Here is a 20,847-nt window from a genome sequence, read left to right on the forward strand (position 1 = left end):
TCTGACAGCCTTCTAGGATAGGTGCCATTATTTGGGTTGATGTAGTGCTTGGTCAAATGCAGCATAATGAAGGGATCAAGGAGGGAAGAATTCCAAGCGAAGCCACTTGTTCACCCATCCTGAGTCTAGGAGATTGGGAAGATCTAAAGAAGTAGCAGGCGATTATTGTCACCATTTTACAGATAGAGGCACAGAGAGACCCAGTCATTTGCTGACATCCCTCCACTGAACTGGGCGCTCGTCCTTGTCACTCACCCAGAGGCTGAGCAAGTGCCTCTCACCCACCAAGCTCTGTTGAACTTGTGCCTTTGCCAGGCTGTGATCCTGTGGCTGTCTCATGGAGCTGCAGAGTAGGTCTGTGTGTGTCTCTCCTCAAGCTACTCAAGGTGAGGCTTTGTGTGCATGCCTGGCACACACCAGCCATTCCGTAAGTGTTAGTGGAACAGGTGAGTCAATAAGTCAGGGAGTAAAATTTGTGCTTTAAAAGTAGAACATGACGGAGAGAACTTGTACTGCCTTCCAGCCACCTTGCTGTGAGTGGACAGGGCATGGGCTCTGGAGTTTGAAGGCTGGGTCAGGTCATGCTCTGGATTCTTTACTCGCTCACATGGCATGTCCTTAGTTTCACTTCCCTCGCTGTCATTGGAGCTGTTGCAGCGGGCAGTGTCAGAGGCAACATCCGTTTAGCACTGCCAATTCAACCCCTAGCCCCATCTTATACTGGCCTGCCACCCTGCTTCTGTGGGGTGCCTCAGAGGAGAGCAAGGTGAACCCAACTATGGAACCGAGACACGGCTTTGACAATACTGTTGATCCCGTTTGGAAAATCCAGCTATGTGAGTAACCATTAGTTTCTCTGCCTCTGCTATGATGTAAGTGGGGACCACATCCTTCCTGCCCCTTCTGGGGCTGTGACTGCTATAAATTCATTGCATTTCCTCTCTAGCTGTTCCTGAGGCTGGCATCTGGGTAAGTCCAACTCCGTGGGGCAGGGTAGGCGACAGGACTGGGAGAGCAGTGGGGGAGGTTGTGTTGAGAGGGCAGAACTTGTCTTGGTTAATGCACTAGCAATTTCTTCTGCTAGCTCCAAGTTTGTGCTTCAACAACATTTCTGGAATGTTCTTTTATCATCATTTGGGCTCTACGTGTGCAAGTGCATGTGTGTGTATGTGGTGGGGGAAAGGGGAGAGGACGGGGCAGCAAGCATAGTTTACACCCATGACTTCAGCAGATTTGCCCAGTCTCCCTCCCAGGGGAGAAGATGCATGGGATACATAGAAGGAAACAAACCTCCTTAAAAACCAAAGGGCAGCAGATATTGTGCTGGTGTTCGGGTGGAAGGAGCACAGAAGAAAGGCAGAATCCTGATGCGGATTGAAGGACTGATGGGGCAGGAGCTGGGAGGGTATGCAGAGCTCATAGGGCTGTCTGGAGAGCAGTCACCTCAGGATGCACAGGGCTGGGTTTGCGGGGCTCAGGAGGTGAGGAGTAGATAGGCAGGAATGGAGATGGGACGGGAGAGATGAGTGAGTCTGGGGCGTCTTGACATTGAACTACAGTCACAGAAATTCCAGTTTGGAGAGCTCCACTGTTTTCCAGGTTCTCTCCCTCCCTTGAGTGTTATTTATGGCTTTGGGTTGAGGTGCTTTGCCAAATACAGTATAATCAAGGGATCAAGGAGGGAGCAATTCCAAACAAAGCCAGCTTGTTTGTCCAGCCAGGCTCTAGGAGATATGGAAGATCTAAAGATACAGCAGGTGATTGCTAGTTTTTGTGGAACTCAAAGTCTAGTTGGGAAGACTATGTTGGTGAATGCTGCAGTGAAATACCTGTGATAAATGCTGGGAAAGTGTGTCTTTTAGTCATCTATTTTGTTGTCTTTGTCTTTGTCTGACTGAAACAAGTGATGGAAGACATGGTCTCACAGCTCTAGTCAAAATCCTGGCTCTGCTCCTTCCTGGCTCCAAGCCCCTCGGCGGGCTTCTTAGTCCCCCTAAGACTCAGTTTATGCATCTATAAAATGGGCTAGGATTAGATGCACCTCATAGAGCTCTGTGCAGGTTAGATGGGGAAAAACAGTGAGCGCCTAGCCTGTGGAAAGGTCTAAATTAATGTGAATTATAATGATAATTGCAGATTTTGCAAGGAGACATTAGATAGATGTATGTTTTTATTTATTTTATTTTATTTTTTGAGACAGAGTTTTGCTCTTAATGCCCAGGCTGGAGTGCAGTGGCGTGATCTTGGCTCATCGCAACCTCAGCCTCCCAGATTCAAGCAATTCTCCTGCCTCAGCCTCCCGAGTAGCTGGGATTATAGGTGCCTGGTACCACGCCCAGCTAATTTTTGTATTTTTAGTAGAGACAGGGTTTCTCCATGTTGGTCAGGCTGATGTCCAACTCCTGACCTCAGGTGATCCACCCACGTCGGCCTCCCAGTGCTGGGATTACAGGGATGCATGTTTTTATTATTCTCCGTTATGCACTCCCAGCTTCATCTTACTTCAAACCACTGGTTGATAGAAGTGCAGTCAAAGACCATCCCCTCCTCTGCAAGCTTTTATGTTCTCTCTCCTCTCTCCCTAGCCATGTCCTGCTCTGCTATCAACACAGTTACTCACCTCCTGGCCTTCTCCTTCTATTGTCTCGCATCCCTCTTCCCTCATGAAAACAGAAGCAAAGAGCTAGAGCCTTCGGTTTGGAGGAACTGAGAACATTCTCTTCTGCTTTCTCATTTTATAGATGAGGAAACTGAAGTGGAGGAATAGTGAAGAGCTCATCCAACGTTGTAGCCCCGTAATCAACGGGACAAAAGTTTTCTTGCTGATGTGTCAAGATGGCATCATGAACTGGTTGTTCACTGTAAACTGTAATACAATCCTGTTTATGGACGTGTTTACATATTTTTCCCTGCATAGGGAAGCCTTTCTTCCATAGCTCAGAACACACTCCTAGATCGAGCCAACAGGAGAACTTTCTGGTAAGCATTTGGCTGATTTTTTTTTTTTTTTTTTGAGGTGGAGTCTCCCTGTGTCACCCAGGCTGGAGTGCAGTGGCGTGATCTTGGCTTACTGTAACCTCCACTTCCCGGGTTCAATCAGTTGTTGTACCTCAACTTCCTGCGTAGCTGGGATTACAGGCACCCACCACCACACCCAGCTAATTTTTGTATTTTTAGTAGAGACGCAGTTTCGCCATGTTGGCCAGGCTGGTCTTGAACTCCTCAGCTCAGGTGATCTGCCTACCTCAGCCTCCCAAAGTGCTGGGATTACAGGTGTGAGCCACTGTGCCTGGCCTTGGCTAACTTTTCAAAATTAACGATTATGACTTGTTACAGTCATGTGAACTTTTTTTTTCTGTCTGTTTGCTGAGTTTTTGATAATTTATCTCTCTCAAAGTGGAGACTTTAAAAAAGACTCATCCGTATGCCGTGTTCACTGCCTGGTATCTTAGTGAGGACCGAAGCCTAAGGACCCTGAGAACGGCTGCAGATGAAGATGGAAAGCACCCGCTGCAAGCTGGCCAGGTACCTGGAGGACCTGGAGGATGTGGACTTGAAGAAATTCAAGATGCACTTAGAGGACTATCCTCCTCAGAAGGGCTGCATCTCCCTCCCGAGGGGTCAGACAGAGAAGGCAGATCATGTGGATCTAGCCACGCTAATGATTGACTTCAATGGGGAGGAGAAGGCGTGGGCCATGGCCGTGTGGATCTTTGCTGCCATCAACAGGAGAGACCTTTATGAGAAAGCAAAAAGAGATGAGCCGAAGTGGGGTGAGTGGAAGGAAGACTTTAAAAAAAATTGTGGCGAAGTGCACATCACGTACAATTTTCCACCTTAATTTTTTTTTTTTTTTTGAGACGGAGTTGCTCTTGTTGCCCAGGCTGGAGTGCAGTGGCGCGATCTTGGCTCACTGCAACCTCCACCTCCCGGGTTCAAGCGATTCTCCTGCCTCAGCCTCCCACGTGTAGCTGGGACTACAGGCGTTGCGCCTCCACGCCCGGCTAATTTTGTATTTTTAATAGAGATGGGGTTTCTCCATGTTGCTCAGGCTGGTCTCAAACTCCCGACCTCAGGTGATCCGCCTGCCTTGGCCTCGCAAAATGTTGGGATTATAGGTGTGAGCCACCGTGCCTGGCCTTAATAATATTTAAATGTACAGTTCAGTAGTGTTAGGTACACTCAAATTGTGCAACCAATCTCCAGAACTGTTTTCGTCTTGCAAAACTGAAACTCCTCACCCGTTGGACAGTAACTCCCCCTTGCCTCATTCTCCCAGCCCTGGTAACCACCTTTCTATTTGCCACCTCTGTGAATCTTACTACTCTGGGTACCTCATGTAAGTGGAGAAACATACAGCATTTTTTTCCTTTATGAGTAGTTTATTTCACTCAGCATAATGTCCTCAGGGTTCAACTATGTTGTATCACGTGTCAGAATTCCCTTCCTTTAAAAAAGACTGTATAAATACTCCATGGTATGCATATACCAAATTTTGCTTAGTTATCTGTTGATGGACACCTGGATTACTTCTACGTTTTTGTTATTGTTAATGCTGTTATGAGTGTCGGTGCACAAATATCTCTTCAAGACCCTGCTTTGAATTATTTGGGGTGTATACTCAGAAGTGAAATTTCTGAATCATGTGGTAATTCTGTTTGATATTTTGAGGAACTGCTCTACTGTTTTAGATACCATCTGTGCCATTTCCCACCAGTAGCACACAAGGGTTCCAATGTCTTCATATCCTAAGAAGACACGTTATTTTTATTTATTTTTCCTTTTTATAGTAGCCATCCTAATGAGCGTGAGGTGGTATCTCACTGTAGTTTTGATTTCCATCCCCCTAATGGTAGGTGATGCTGAGCACCTTTTTGTGTGCTTGTTGGCCATTTTTAGAGCTTCTTCAGAGAAAGTTCTGTTCAAGTTCTTTTCTCATTTTCAGATCAGATTTGGTTTTTGTTGTTGCCTTGTAGGAGTTCTTTATATATTCTAGATATTAACCCCATGTTAGATATATGATTTACAAATATTTTCTCCCATTCTGTGGGTTGTCTTTTCATTCTGTTAACTGTGTCCTTTGATGCACAGAAGTTAGTATTTTTTTTTTTTAATAATTTCTTGGCCGGGCATGGTGGCTCATGCCTGTAATTCCAGCACTTTGTGAGGCTAAAGTGGGTGGATCACCTGAGGTCAGGAGTTCAACACCAGCCTGGCCAACATGGCAAAACCCCATCTCTACTAAAAATACAAAAACAATTAGCCGGGCGTGGTGGTGGGAGCCTGTAATCCCAGCTACTCAGGAGGCTGGCCTGAGGTAGGAGAATCGCTTGAACCCGAGGAGTGGAGGTTGCAGTGAGCTGAGATTGCACCACTGCACTCCAGCCTGGGCTAAAGAGCAAGACTCCGTTTCAAAAAATAAAAATCTCTTGTATTGTCTTGGTTTCTTCCTCTTTTCCCCTCTCATGGTAGTGCTATGAGAAGGTGGAGGCAAACTGTTTTCTCTAACTCCTTTAAAAAGCCAGTGCAGAGTGTACCTACCCCCTGGGCACCTGCCATGATTAGTTCCTCTTTATCCGAATCTCAGCAGTGCCTGGACCCGCCTCCAGTCCTCCATCCAGCTCCTCAGATCACATGTTTTGTCCAGTGTATGCTGTGTGGTCAACAGGCTTGGGCCTCTGCTTCCTATGGCCCAGAGGGCAGCCTCTCTCCTCGAAGAACCGTGGAGTTTGTGGCAGAAGCCTTTCCTTTCACCATCACTTTGGAAATTGGAATGTGAAAGAAATTCTCTTAATCCCCATGTACACATTGAGGATAAGATTCTTTCTTTTGTCTTGTGTTCTAGGCAAAGGCAGGGCTCAGAGAAGGGCAGGGTATTGCAGGATGATGATGTGGAGCCGGTAGTGATGGGAAGGAGGAATAAAAATGAGTCAGTGGATAGGGAGACACATGTTAAGGCAGGGCAGCAGTGTGGGTGTAATGACACTGAGGAAACAGACAGGCGTGTGCAGCCGGGGGAGATCAGAAACCGACTTCCGCAATGACTCTCACCTGTAGTCCCAGCTACTCAGGAGGCTAAGGCGGGAGGATCGCTTGAGCCCAGGAGTTCAAACCCGGCCTGAGCAACATAGTGAGACCTCATCTCTGAATAAATAAATAAAGCAATTATCATTGCGTTAGTACTTATATACTCACATACCCAAAGGAAAGTGTCATAATCACAACTGTAGAAGTACTTTGCTAAGCAGTTTTTATGAATTTTGTGGCACATTCAAGAACCCCATGAAATAGCTTCTGGTTTTATCCCTCCTGCAAGTGAATGAAGTGAACCTGGAAGAGATTCTGACTGGCCCAGGCCTTCTTTCTAGCCATACCCAGAGCTGGGGCAAAAAGCAGAGCGTGTCTTTGATCAAAGCCCAGCTCTTAACCACTATACCATCTTAGCTTCCATGTCTGGATTTTGAGGCAGAGAAGTTATAACTAGGGTCAGAAGTTTGTTTGTTTGTTTCCTGGGGTGGGGTTAGGTTTCAGGTAATAGACTTTGGCTAATCTACTGTGATGGCTCATACCCAAGTCCCAGTTACTCAGGTGCTGAAGTAGGTGGATCACTTGAGCTCAGGAGTTCCAGGCTGGAGTGAGCTGTGACTGTGCCACTGCCCTCCAGCCTAGGGGACAAAGCAAGACTCTGTCTCTTAAAAAAAAATAAATAAAAAGAATAAGGTTTTGGTTTTGGCTTAGATTGTTTGGATTTTGTTTTGTGACATGGTTACCAATACCTTTCTTTACTTTCAGAATAAGTAGGCAGCTGTCAGAGGTCTTTATGGGCTGGGCACAGTAGCTCATGCCTGTAATCCCAGCACTTCAGGAGGCCAAGGTGGGAGGATTGCTTGAGCCCAAGAGTTTGAGACCAGCCTGGGCAACATAGTGAGAACCTGTATCTACAAAAAATGCAAAAATTAATTGGGCGTGGTGGCATGTGTCAATAGTCTCAGCTGTTCCGGAGGCTGAGGTGGGAGGCTCACTTGAGCCCAGGAGGTTGAGGCTGCAGTGAGCCGTGATTGTGTCATTGTACACCAGCCTGGGCAATAGAGTGAGGCCCTGTCTCAAAAAAAAAAAAAAACGAAAAACAAAATCATTTATGTTCCTCATAGATTCCTGCCCACCTGAAGTTATCTGTCTTGTATATTTCCCCTAGTGACTAACTCTTGTTTTACCTAACCTGAATTTCTCCTATAGAATGCCTTCTTAGGATGTGCTATCTAGTGACTGTTTGGATTTGTGATTCTCAACACAGATGCATGTTGGAATCACCTGGGAGCTTTTAGTATGTAATGGTTCCTGGGCTTCACCTCAGAGGGACTGAAAAAAAGAACCTCTGGGAATGGAGTCCTGGAGTCCGTATTTTTAAAGCTTCCTGGGTGATTCTAAAGTCAGCCAGGATTCCCAACCACCAGATTAGGCATGAAACAGACTGGTCATTCTCACTCTTGAAGAACCAGACATCTAGACTTGACAATAGAAGATGTGTGTGAAATGGATCGCAGGGAACTGGGGTCAGGGAAGGGTGACCTTTCTTAGTCCACGGCTGCCCTGGGGATATAGGAGAGCTTGGAGATGCCCTCACAATCAGGCTGCCAGGGTCAGGCAAAAGCAAACGAGGGTAAAAGAAACTTAGCCTGCTTCACATGTTTGCTGATTGATTTCCAGGCCTGAGGAAGAGATTCTGAGACTGGGGACAGTGGGGATGCATGCTTGGCAGGTGGACAGCAGAAGTTGTTTTGAGACTAGGAGTGCAGAAATGCTCCCAACTAGACTTTTGACTGAACGCCTGTCCTCTGCAACTCAGAGCCGTGTTTTGATTTGGGGGATGTTTGGGGTCTCTTCTCTCATGCCAAATATTAGGCCAGGTTTCAGTTGCATCCTCTGTGATAATAGTTCTGGGTTTTGACACCTTTTTTTCCCTTTTAGGTTCAGATAATGCACGTGTTTCTAATTCCACCGTGATATGCCAGGAAGACAGCATTGAAGAGGAGTGGATGGGTTTACTGGAGTACCTTTCGAGAATCTCTATTTGTAAAAAGAAGAAAGGTAAGCACCTGGGGTGGTGCTTCTAGTTGAGCTTTAAGGCCTGGTTCAGGAGGCTCTGCGAAGCTGAGCAGCTGGGTAACTTGGCCACACTATAGGTTCCTGCTCTTTAGGATGCAAAGGCCTGTCTCAGGAAATCCATTGTCAGTTGAAGAAACACATTCATGTTTGTGTGGCTCTTGCAGTCCCAGAGCCAGCAGGGGTGATTAGGCATTTCAAGTTTGATAAGGCATGGGATGTAGATTATTTAAAGGAATAAGATTGATTCAAAGAATCTTTGGGCTGATGGCTACACATACAGACAGGCCTTCTGCTCAACTGTGTATCTGAAAAACTTGACAACAGAGATTCTTGGCAGCTTTCCCACCCAGTGGAGAGAAGCTGCACCTTCCATTTCTCTATTCCGGTTGCCACTTGCTTCCGACGACAGGCCCCTGTTGAGAGCGCATCTCAGGTACATGTGTGTGGCCTTTCCCCCTAACTTCCTGTCTTTGCTGTAGATTACTGTAAGAAGTACAGAAAGTACATGAGAAGCAGATTCCAGTGCATTGAAGACAGGAATGCCCGTCTGGGTGAAAGTGTGAGCCTCAACAAACGCTACACACCACTGCGCCTCATCAAGGAACACCGGAGCCAGCAGGAGAGGGAGCACGAGCTTCTGGCCATCGGCAAGACCAAGACGTGGGAGAGCCCCGTGAGTCCCATTAAGATGGAGTTGCTGTTTGACCCCGATGATGAGCACTCTGAGCCTGTGCACACCGTGGTGTTCCAGGGAGCGGCAGGGATTGGGAAAACAATCCTGGCCAGGAAGATTATGTTGGACTGGGCGTCGGGAACACTCTACCAAGACAGGTTTGACTATCTGTTCTATATCCACTGTCGGGAGGTAAGCCTTGTGACACAGAGGAGCCTGGGGGACCTGATCATGAGCTGCTGCCCTGACCCAAACCCACCCATCCGCAAGATCGTGAGCAAGCCCTCCAGAATCCTCTTCCTCATGGACGGCTTTGACGAGCTGCAGGGTGCCTTTGACGAGCACATAGGACCGCTCTGCACTGACTGGCAGAAGGCCGAGCGGGGAGACATTCTCCTGAGCAGCCTCATCAGAAAGAAGCTCCTTCCTGAGGCCTCTCTGCTCATCACCACGAGACCTGTGGCCCTGGAGAAACTGCAGCACTTGCTGGACCATCCTCGGCATGTGGAGATCCTGGGTTTCTCCGAGGCCAAAAGGAAAGAATACTTCTTCAAGTACTTCTCTGATGAGGCCCAAGCCAGGGCAGCCTTCAGTCTGATTCAGGAGAACGAGGTCCTCTTCACCATGTGCTTCATCCCCCTGGTCTGCTGGATCGTGTGCACTGGACTGAAACAGCAGATGGAGAGTGGCAAGAGCCTTGCCCAGACATCCAAGACCACCACTGCGGTGTATACCTTCTTCCTTTCCAGTTTGCTGCAGCCCCGGGGAGGGAGCCAGGAGCACCGCCTCTGCTCCCACCTCTGGGGGCTCTGCTCTTTGGCTGCAGATGGAATCTGGAACCAGAAAATCCTATTTGAGGAGTCTGACCTCAGGAATCATGGGCTGCAGAAGGCGGATGTGTCTGCTTTCCTGAGGATGAACCTGTTCCAGAAGGAAGTGGACTGCGAGAAGTTCTACAGCTTCATCCACATGACTTTCCAGGAGTTCTTTGCCGCCATGTACTACCTGCTGGAAGAGGAAAAGGAAGGAAGGACCAACGTTCCAGGGAGTCGTTTGAAGCTTCCCAGCCGAGACGTGACAGTCCTTCTGGAAAACTATGGCAAATTCGAAAAGGGGTATTTGATTTTTGTTGTACGTTTCCTCTTTGGCCTGGTAAACCAGGAGAGGACTTGCTACTTGGAGAAGAAATTAAGTTGCAAGATCTCTCAGCAAATCAGGCTGGAGCTGTTGAAATGGATTGAAGTGAAAGCCAAAGCCAAGAAGCTGCAGATCCAGCCCAGCCAGCTGGAATTGTTCTACTGTTTGTACGAGATGCAGGAGGAGGACTTCGTGCAAAGGGCCATGGACTATTTCCCCAAGATTGAGATCAATCTCTCCACCAGAATGGATCACGTGGTTTCTTCCTTTTGCATTGAGAACTGTCATCGGGTGGAGTCACTTTCCCTGGGGTTTCTCCATAACATGCCCAAGGAGGAAGAGGAGGAGGAAAAGGAAGGCCGACACCTTGATATGGTACAGTGTGTCCTCCCAGGCTCTCATGCTGCCTGTTCCCACAGGTGAGGAAACTCGGCTTCCAGCTACTTCCTCCTGCTTCCTTGCCAGCTTCTTCTTGGCGCTTGCCTCCTCTCATCTCTTTTCAACTGTCTTCCAAAACAGTTGCCACGGCTACATAATGCCACCACCATCTGTTTTAGACCCCTTGATGAGCAAAGATTGACGTATGGTAGGTGGATAAATGGGATGAGGCAAAAACAATAAAACAAGGAACAAATGTTTGGGAAATGCCAGTTTAGCACAAGGTAGGATTGCCTACAAATGTTTGTCAACTGAAACTGCTTGTAAGCTACTTGGAGTGCTAGTGCCTAAGAGTCAGTCAATGTCTGTGGGGCAGAACAATGCCAGAGAGCCTGTGTCCCAGGAGCACAGGGGATAGAGGGCCTCAGAGCGGGAGGCTAGGGGGGGTTTCTTGGAAACGTGCAATCTAAGCCTGCCTTTAAGGAATGGTGGAACCTGGGTGCATAGAGAAGAAATTAAAGGAATTCTGGCACTGAAGACTGGTGTGAGCCAAGTCATGAATGCAGTCTGAGAAAAAGTGAGTGCAGGTGACAGTGGAGAGAGACACAGTGTCCTTGGGAAAAATCACGATGAACGTAAGGGGAATACAGCAGAAACGTCGAGACCCTCCGTTGAGGCCCCCATGTTGCTCTGCACTGGGCTGTGGCCAAAAGCCCGTTTTCGGGGCTGTTCACACACTTGCTGGGTGGTTGGAAGCTAGTGGCCAAGTCTGTGCAATGAAGTGGTTGAGTCACCTGACTCCTGAGTCCCTTCTGGGTTTATCATTCAGTGCCTCCTGCAGAAGGACCACCCACAGTGGTTGTAGGAAGGTGGCCACCCTGTAGTGATGTGTGAGTTTAACCTGGATAGAAGATACTAGACATGGGGCACAGTTAAGGGAAACAGGAGGCTGGGCCCTTCCACAGGCAACAGTGAGTTTCAGCTTTCTCGATCCCTTGACATTACCACGACCAGGACCACCTTCGTAGTCATGGTTTGGCCATGAAGGACTGACTGCCCACGGGACCCAGTGGTGGCGAAGACCCAGGTCCTGGTCACAGGGACTTGAGGTCCGGCTGTGGGACTGTCTGGAAACAAAGGCAGATGTCGGGGGGACGGGGTCACAGACTCTGACAAGGAAACTTGCAGAGTATCCAAAGCACAAGGGGACGGACCTGTTGACCAGTGGGGCGCGGGTATCCCCGCTCAGCCAGCTTCTGGAGGATGGGCAGTGAGAGAGTGAGAGAAGGCGAGGGGCAGCCAGGCTGGGGGTATACAGTGTTTAGAGAGAGGGCAGGCATGGGAAAACAGGGTACGGTTTCAACAGCAGCAAACAGTTCCAAGTGACTGGAAAAAAGACAGTTGTCTTCATCCATCAGGCTGCCATAGCAAAACACTACAGGCTAGTTGGCTTATAAGTGACAGGAATGTTCACTTTACAGTTCTGGAGGCTGGGAAGTCCATGATCCAGGCTCTGGCAGATCTGGTGTTTGGTGAGGGCCTGTTTCCTGGTCAATGGTGCCTTCTCACTGTGTCCTCAATGGTGAAGGGGCCAAGGCCGCTCTCTGGAGTCCCTTTCCTAAGGACAGCAGTCCCACTCCTGAGGGCTCCAGCCTCATAACATAATCACACCTCAAAGGCCCCATCTCCTAATACAGTCACGTTGAGGGTGAGGATTTCAGCATATGGATTTTGGGGCACACAAACATTCAGACCGTAGAAATGGGAGAAGAAGAGTAAGACAGAGAGAAAAGTAGGCAGAGCTACTCATTAAGAGTGAGGTGGAGAGGGCAGGGAGACCTTATGAAGATCATAGTCCTGTGAGGAAGGCTTGCACACTCTCACTGAAGCCCCGGTGGGAGGCTGAGCACCCTCTAGATGCCTCCTCTGAGGACAGACTCTGACTGGAGCCCTGGTAGGGGGCTCAGCATCCATCTCTCTAGATGGCAGCTGCCTTCCTCTGAGGGCAGGAGCTTGCTTTGTATGTTCCAGTCCCTTCTGAGAACCAGAAGCCTGAGCATCTGTTAGAAATGCAGGATCACGGGCCCAATCTTAGACCTAGGGAGCTAGACTTTGCATTTGAATGAGAGCTACAGGTGATTCAAAGGTGACTGCCTGTGTGGGTGCAGTAGCTCATGCCTGTGATCCTAGGTTTTTGGGAGGCCAAGATGGGGGGATTGCTTGAAGCCAGGAATTCAAGTCCTTCCCGAGCAGCAAAGTGAGAGCACTTCTTTACAGAAAAACAAAAGCAAAAACGTGACTGCATGTTGGAGTCACCTGGACATTTAAAAAAGATCCATACAGCTGGACACAGTGACTCATGCCTGTAACCTCAGCTACTCGGGAGGCTGAGGCAAGAGGATTGCTTGAGCCCAGGAGTTTAAGGCTACAGTGAGCTGTGATCATGCCACTGCATTCCAACTTGGGTTACACCTAAAAAAAAAGTTTAAAAAATTCGTCTGGTTGCACCTCAGAGATTAGAGATTCTGATTTTATTTCCATGGATGTGGCCTGGGCTTGGGATTTTTTTTTTGAGATGAAGTCTCGCTCTGTTGCCCGGGCTGGAGTGCAGTGGCACGATCTTGGCTCACTGCAACTTCCACCTCACAGGTTCAAGCGATTATCCTGCCTCAGCCTCCCTAGTAGCTGGGATTACAGGCTCGTGCCACCACACCCAATTAATTTTTGTACTTTCAGTAGAGAGAGGATTTCACCATGTTGGCCAGGCTGGTCTTGAATTCCTGACCTCAAGTGATCCACGCACCTCAGACTCCCAAAGTGCTGGGATTACATGTGTGAGCCACCATGCCCAACCTGGCCTGAGGATTTTTGTGAGCACTCCTGATGCTATTGTGTAGCCCGGAGTGAGGACTGCCCTCTGGTCACCCAGCACAGAACGTTCAGGGCCATGTTGGGACAGTGGACTGGTAAGGGCGAGAGAGAAGGACACTGGGGAGCAGGCTGCAGGGTGCCACAGTCAGCCACAGTCACAGGCTCATGCTGTCCATCCGAGAGGAGGCAGAACTGGTTTTTACCAAGGCTCATCCAGCCCTCTTCATTTCTCTGGGAGTAATTTTTGGTTTCATGACCCATTTCTTAATCCCCGGAAGGCATTTCTCTGAACTGGTGCCCCCAGCTCCAGTTAGTTATTATTCAAGGCTGATTTCTTTTCTCTCTGTCTTCCTTCTCATTCCTAGATTGGTGAACAGTCATCTCACTTCCAGTTTTTGCCGGGGCCTCTTTTCAGTTCTCAGCACCAGCCAGAGTCTAACTGAATTGGACCTCAGTGACAATTCTCTGGGGGACCCAGGGATGAGAGTGTTGTGTGAAACGCTCCAGCATCCTGACTGTAACATTCGGAGATTGTGGTGAGTCCCCGTGCGTGTGACCTGTGTGACTGCAAGTTCATATGAGAGAGAGAGAGAGAGAGAAAGAGAGAGAGAAACAGACTGGAAAAAGATCTTCAGGACCAGATTGCTGGTGTGGTTTCTTCCTTTTCTTTTCTTTTTTTTTTTTTTTGAGGCGGAGTTTTGCTCTTATTGCCTAGGCTGGAGTGCGGTGGTGCGATCTTGGCTCACTGCAACCTCTGTCTCCTGGGTTCAGTGATTCTCCTGCCTCAGCCTCCTGAGTAGCTGGGATTACAAGCACCTGCCACCACACCCAGCTAATCTTTTGTATTTTTAGTAGAGATGGGGTTTCATCATGTTGTCCATGCTGGTCTCGAACTCCTGACCTCAGGTGATCCGCCCGCCTCGGCCTCCCAAAGTGCTGGGATTACAGGTGTGAGCCACAGCTCCTGGCCTGTGGTGTGGTTTCTGCTGTAACAAAGTGCCACAGACTGAACGGCTTCACCAACATAAGTTTATTTTCTTGCAGTTCTGAGGCTGAAAGTCTAAGATCAAAGTGTCAGCAGGGTTGGTTTCTTCTGAGGCACCTCCTTGGCTTGTAGATGCCCCTTTCTCCCTGTGTACTGACGTCGTCTTCCCTCTGGGGGAAGAGTGGCCTAGTCTCCTCTTCTTACAGGGACAGTCTTGATGGATTAGGGCTCCCACGCATGACCTAATGTTAACCTAGTCACCCCTTTTAAGACCCCATTTCCCAAAACAGCCACATTATGAGGTCTTGAGGATTAGGGTTTCAACACGTAAATTTTGGGAGGGGGGGAAGGGGGGCGCAATTCAGCCCAGAACAAGTGAGAAGGCAAAATGGATTGGAGGCCAGCTGGGGAAGTTTTGTGTGGGGAAGAATGAAGGAGGAACTGAAAAAAATGTCATTTCTTGAAAAGACCAGTGATGCTCAATATATTCCATTTCCTCATGGACCATGTTCATAGATGAGAATTGGAGAATTTGCCATTTACCACAATGGTAACCTCAGCTAAAAACTATGAAAACACTTTTTTTTTTCTTTGAGACAGGGTCTCCCTCTGTTACCCAGGCTGGAGTGTGGTGGTGTGATCACGGCTCACTGCAGCGTCAACCTCCCAGGCTCAAGCAATCCTCCCACATCGGCTCCCCCGAGTAGCTGGGACTACAGGCATGCGCCACCACGCCGGCTAATTTGTGTATTTTTTTGTGGAGATGTGGTCTCATCACGTTGCCCAGCCTGGTCAGAATGCTTTGTATGGGTTGAAATGTTGCAGGGTGCTTGCTCTCGCCTGTTGTCCCAGCTACTCAGGAGGCTGAGGCAGGAGAATCGCGTATACCCAGGAGGCAGAGGTGGCAGTGAGCGGAGATCGCATCATTGCACTCCAGCCTGGGTGACAGAGTGAGATTCCATTTCAAAATAATGATAATAATAATAATAATGATGATAATAATGATGTGCTCGCTCCCTCCCACACCATGACTCAGATCCACACGCCCCAGGCGCTGTGCCTGGGCTGTCTCACTGGCTCTGTTTCGTTTCCTGCTCTGTGGATGCATGCAGGCGTCTGCATTTTTGAGGAGCCGCACAGCCAGTGTTAAAGCCCGCCATTCTAGGATATTTTCCTACCTCCCTCTCCGGCTCAGCACACTCACCTTGTCACCAGTCTTACCAATTTTTCCTTCTACCCGAGCTTTTTTCCACTTTTCCTCGTCCTTACCCCACCAGCCCAGGTCCAGCAACCGTCACCACTTGCCTGGACACGCGGTGACCTCCTAGACCATGGGCTCCCCGGGGATAGGGTTTGCGTTTGCTTGTCTTGCCGTCCTCTTTGCCACGCCTGGACAGGCATCTTAGTCCCTGTCAGTGGTCAGAAATGCACACTGAATGAATGTTGGCTCTTTCGTCTTGCTGTGTCTGCCTTTCTCCCTCACCAGACCATTCTCCACACAAAAGTAAGATGGTCATTTAGAAAATTCTGATTTAATTGTGCTGTTCCGTGGCTTGAATGCTTTCTCTCTGCTCTGCTCCTTATTTTTTACTTTATTTATTTATTTTTGTCGATGTAGGGGGCGCAAGCGCAGCGTTGCTTCATGGATATATTATTGCACAGTGGTAGTGTCTGGGCTTTTACTGTAACCCCCCCCGCCTTTTTTGTTTTTTGAGACGGAGTATCGCCTTGTCGCACAGGCTGGAGTGCAATGGCACGATCTCGGCTCACTGCAACATCCGCCTCCCGGGTTCAAGCGATTATTCTGCCTCAGCCCTCCGAGTAGTTGGGATTGCAGGCGTGGGCCACCATGCCCAGCTAATGTTTGTATTTTTAGTAGAGACAAAGTTTCACTATATTGGTTAGGCTGGTCTCAAACTCCTGACCTCGTGATCTGCCCGCCTTGGCCTCCCAAAGTGCTGGGATTACAGGTGTGAGCCACCGCGCCCGGCCTTTGTGTAACTCTTACCCCAAATGGTGAACATTGTACCCAATGAGTAATTTTCCAGCCCTCACCTGGCTCCCACCTCCCACCCTTCTGAGGCTCCAGTGTCTATCGTTCCACGCTCTGTGGATGTTACCCTTTGTTTAGCTCCCACTTGTAAGTGAGAGCATGTGGTATTTGACTCTTTGTTTCTGAGGTTTCACTTTGTTTCTGAGGCCTCCAGTTCCATCCATGTGGCTTCGAAGGTGTGACTTCCTTCTTTTCTATGGCTGCGGAGTATTCCATTGTGTGTATAGATCACACTCTCTTGATCTTTGCTCTTCTGATAAAATTTCAAATTGTCGTACCATGGAGACTGGCTCTTTGGGACACTTAACCTTATTTCTCCAACTTCATCCCCAAGTTCTCTCCCCACTGCCATTGCCCCTGTATGCTTCTGGAGAGGGAGACACAAACAGGAAAGGGTAGGTGACAATGAGATGTTTTGCAGATAAGTAGAGATCCATTTGTCCATTTGCTTGAAGTTGGTGTAAGGATAGGCACAGAAAGGAAGGTGGTCTAACAGGCTCCAGGACCTATAAGCTATTGCCCTGGAAAGAAACTAGAATGTCGTTCTTGCCCCCACGACAGGGATACATTTTTTGTTGCTGGTGGTGGTGGTGGTGACGGTGGTAGTGATGTGCGTGTGTGTGTTTGTGTGCATGTGTGTAACAGTGAAACCAATAAAGAATCAGAGCTGCAGCGGGGTGCAGAACCCTAGCACTTTGAAAGGCTGAGGTGGGCAGATCATAAGCCCAGGAGTTCAAAACCAGCCTGAGCAAGCTGGTGAGACCTTGTCTTTACAAAATAATAAATAAGTAAATAAATAAATAAATAAAATAGCTAAGCATGGTAGCACATGCCTGTATTTGCAGCCACTTGGGAGGCTGAGGCAGGTGGATCCCTTAAGCACAGGAGTTCTAGGTGGCAGTGAGCTATGATCTCACCATTGCACTCTAGCCTGTGCAACAAAGTGAGACCCTGTCTCTAAAAAAAAAGAAAAGAAAAAGAAAGAGAAAAAGAATCAGAGCTGCTTTTCCTTTCAATATAGATGGATGGCTGGGATGAAATCATCAAGCACAATGGGGTGACAATGTTAGTAAAGACAAGCGCTGAGTGAAGCGCTGGCGAGGGCAGTGCCGACTGCAGGCTCATCAACAGTTAGGAACACGAGGGAAGGCGGTGGGGTGCACAGGCCCACACCGCCCGTTTCACTTACAAGCCAGGAGCGCACCATTCACTTGTCTGGGGGGTGACTGCAATGCACCCGGCACTGTTTATGGCCGGGAGTTCACTGACAGGTGCTCCCTCTGCTGTGACTGGGGAGCCTGGGGGCTGACCTCCCAATGTGCCTTGTGCTGTATTCCAGAGCTCTCTGATCAGATGTGTTCTGACGCTTTCTGCCTCTGTTCTTGGCATGAAGGTTGGGGCGCTGTGGCCTCTCACATGAGTGCTGCTTCGACATCTCCTTGGTCCTCAGCAGCAACCAGAAGCTGGTGGAGCTGGACCTGAGCGACAACGCCCTTGGGGACTTCGGGATCAGACTTCTGTGTGTGGGACTGAAGCACCTGTTGTGCAATCTGAAGAAGCTCTGGTGAGTTGAGCCCATTCCCCGAAGGAAGCCCTGCCAACAAGGCGTGTTTCGCACTCTGGCTTCAGTGAGGCCTGGTGGGCTGGAGTTTGAGTGACAGTGGCCTCGGCAGCTCAGGTGGCTGCCTGTGCTTGTCTCTGGGTGTCTGTAGCATTTCGGTCAGTGAGTGTTTGCTGTGGGGAAAGTCACACACTCAACCCTGACAAGGAGCGTAAGTAATAAAAAAAGAAGATGACTGCCTGTAGGGTGCCCACTGCCTAGCTGAGGAAAAGAAAAAAACCAGTGTAATGCATTGCTTTAGAGGAGTTTTAGAATTTCATGATAAGCGCTGGGTCCTCATGTTGTATAAGAAAAATGGTGCTAAAGCAATGCAGACACTCGATGTTGTACGCAGCCCTTCCCTGAATGCTTCTGGGAGACTTGCATTTTGAAGGAGAGAAAAAAACACTTAAAAATGGAAGGGCCAATTCTCACCCATTAGGATGGCTATTATCAAACAAAAGCAAGAAAACTAGAAAACAACAAGTATTGGCGTGGATACGGAGAAATGGAAGCCATTGTGTATTGCTGGTGGGAAAGTAAATGACGCAGCCAGTGTGGAAGACAGCACGGCAATTCCTAAAACAATATAGAATTACTATTGAAGCCAGCATTTCCACTCCTGGGTATATCCGCAAAAGAGTTCAAAGCAGGAACTCAGCCAGGCGCAGTGGCTCACACCTGTAATCCCAGCATTTTGGGAGGCCGAGGCAGGTGGATCACTTGAGGTCAGGAGTTTGAGACTAGCCTGGCCAACATAGTAAAACCTTGTCTCTACTAAGAATACAAAAATTAGCCAGGTGTGGTGGCACATGCCTGCAATCCCAGTTACTCGGGGTGGAGGCAAGAGAATCGTTTGAACCTGGGAGGCGGAGGTTGCAGTGAGTCAAGATCACGCCACTGCATTCCCACCTGGGTGACAGAGGAAGAGTTAAAAAAAAAAAAAAGGCAGGAACTCAAACATGTTATTTGTACACCCATGTCCATAGCAACACTATTAGCAATAGCCAAAAGGTGGAAATAACCCAAACGTCCTTCAACGGATAAAGGGTGTTGAAAAGTGCTACATATGTACATTCAGCTTTAAAAGGAATTCTAGTACACACTACAACATGGATGAGCCTCAGGGACATGGTGCTAAGTAAGATAAGCTAGGATCCAAAGGGCAAATACTCTGTGATTGTCCTTATAGGAGGTGCCTAGAATAGTCAGATTCATAGAGACAGAAAGAAAGGTGGTTGCAGACAATGGGAGAGCGGGGAATGGGAGGACATTGTTTAGTGGTTATGGAGTTTCAGTTCTGCAAGATGAAAGGAGTTCTGGAGACGGTGGTGATGATAGTTGCACAACAATGTGAATGTGCTTAAGGCCATTAATCGTGCACTTAAAAATGGTTAAAATGGTAAATTTCATTTTACACGTATTTCACCACAATAAAGCTGAATGTAGGGAGCTGGGAAGATGTAGTATTGGTGCGAGCTTGGAGAAGGCTTACTTGTTATTCCGCCAGATGGAAGAGGAAATCAGAAGTGTATGTAGAGCTTGTGTCCACTCCCTTTCCATGTGTAAACTGGAGTAGAGGCAGTGGCAGGTACGGGTGCCTCCTTGTTCGTGGTGGAGCGTGGGTGAGAGACATGACTGACATTCTGCCATCTTTGTGGAAGGCTGGTCAGCTGCTGCCTCACATCAGCGTGTTGTCAGGATCTTGCGTCAGTATTGAGCACCAACTGTTCCCTGACCAGACTCTACGTGGGGGAGAATGCCCTGGGAGACACAGGAGTCGCAATTTTATGTGAAAAAGCCAAGAATCCACAATGCAACCTGCAGAAACTGGGGTAAGTCTTCATGGGTGTCTCAGCAGAAACGTAACTTCTTTTCAGAGGTGAATTATGTGGAGAATGTGGATGGGGGTTACTCTGGTCAGGCAGAGTTGAAGGTAGAGTAAGGAGGTAAAAACATCAGCAATGGTTGGAAGGACTGGATGCATATAATGTATACTACTGCTAAGGAGATAATTTATGCTAATTTATGATTATGGCATTAGAGTTTCTTAGTGTTGGAAGAAACCTTAGAGATGGTGCAGCCCAGTTGCCCATTGAGAGGAAACCTTGCTTCCAAGGCACTCACGTGAATAGTCACCCATTTTACGTGTGCATGCTTGCAAGCATGCAAGTTATCGCACAGTGCGTGCAGCCTCTACACTAGGAAAGAGCTCTTACTCTGCAGCCTCTACACTAGGAGGGAGCTCTTACCCTGCAGCCTCTTTATCCTCAACAGTGTCATGGCTCAGCACCTTCACCTGTGTAGCCATGCTCTCCCAGGTACACAGGCTGGTTTGTTAGTGTCTCTCTTTGAAATGTGGTGCCCAGACCTGATGATACGTGGTGGATGTTTTAGCTCCTGTTGCAGAGAACTATGGTTTCACTGGTGGAGCCTCTGATTTCCTTAAGTTTTTTGGCAGTTACATAAGCCTTTTGGTTCATGTTGGAATTCTGCAGTAAACAGTAGTAGAGAATACCCACTAATAATCATGCACTTTTCCTGTACCACTTTCCTGTATCACCTGCTCTTTCCTGTTCTTACATGGATTTTCTCAGTTGGCGTCAGAAAGATGCTATAAGCTGGGTATCTGTGTCTCCAATTTAAAGAGGAGAAAATGCAACTCAGGGAGCCTCATACCTTTGTCCAAGGACACTCAGAGAGAAGGTTGTGGAACTCAGTGTAGACAAACGTCTGTGACCCCCTCAGCCACTGCCTTAATTCCCCAGTGCATTGCCTTAGGAGATGCTGCTAACGGGCTGTCTATGGGGCTTCTTCATCTGGCTCTCAGCCTAAGGGTGGGACCTCCAATTTAGCTTTGTTAAACCTCATCTTACCCGTCTTTTGACCCATTGACTAGGCAGTTTCGAATCTTGATTCTGTCAATGATATCTACAAATACAACAAGCAAATTGTATAGATCTTCATTCATTCACATTATTAATATATATACCAGCCAGATCAGCATTCAAGACCAAATAGAGCCGGAAAGGTCTTCCCAAAGG

The 20,847-nt window shown here is 48.3% G+C and overlaps 1 protein-coding gene across 4 annotated transcripts in view; it reads left to right on the forward strand.

Annotated features, from left to right (window-relative positions):
* Nucleotides 1–668: 668 nt before the first annotated feature.
* NLRP3 (NLR family pyrin domain containing 3) overlaps nt 669–20,847 on the forward strand; it is a 31,655-nt gene continuing 11,476 nt past the window's right edge. Inside the window, exons 1-8 of one of the 4 annotated variants that reach the window (XM_030936884.1) lie at nt 669–836; nt 2,742–2,979; nt 3,453–3,773; nt 7,969–8,088; nt 8,586–10,335; nt 13,531–13,701; nt 17,597–17,767; nt 19,468–19,638. In XM_030936884.1, coding sequence (XP_030792744.1) covers nt 3,491–3,773; nt 7,969–8,088; nt 8,586–10,335; nt 13,531–13,701; nt 17,597–17,767; nt 19,468–19,638 — 2,666 coding nt within the window. In that variant the 5' untranslated portion in view covers nt 669–836; nt 2,742–2,979; nt 3,453–3,490. Of the gene's footprint in view, nt 837–953; nt 970–2,741; nt 3,774–7,968; nt 8,089–8,585; nt 10,336–13,530; nt 13,702–17,596; nt 17,768–19,467; nt 19,639–20,847 lie in introns of those variants that run through there. The other 3 variants (XM_030936885.1, XM_010387336.2, XM_030936883.1) reach the window with 3 other exon arrangements.

Source organism: Rhinopithecus roxellana, chromosome 8 (genome assembly GCF_007565055.1).
Source record: "Rhinopithecus roxellana isolate Shanxi Qingling chromosome 8, ASM756505v1, whole genome shotgun sequence".
Classification (NCBI taxonomy): Eukaryota; Metazoa; Chordata; class Mammalia; order Primates; family Cercopithecidae; genus Rhinopithecus; species Rhinopithecus roxellana.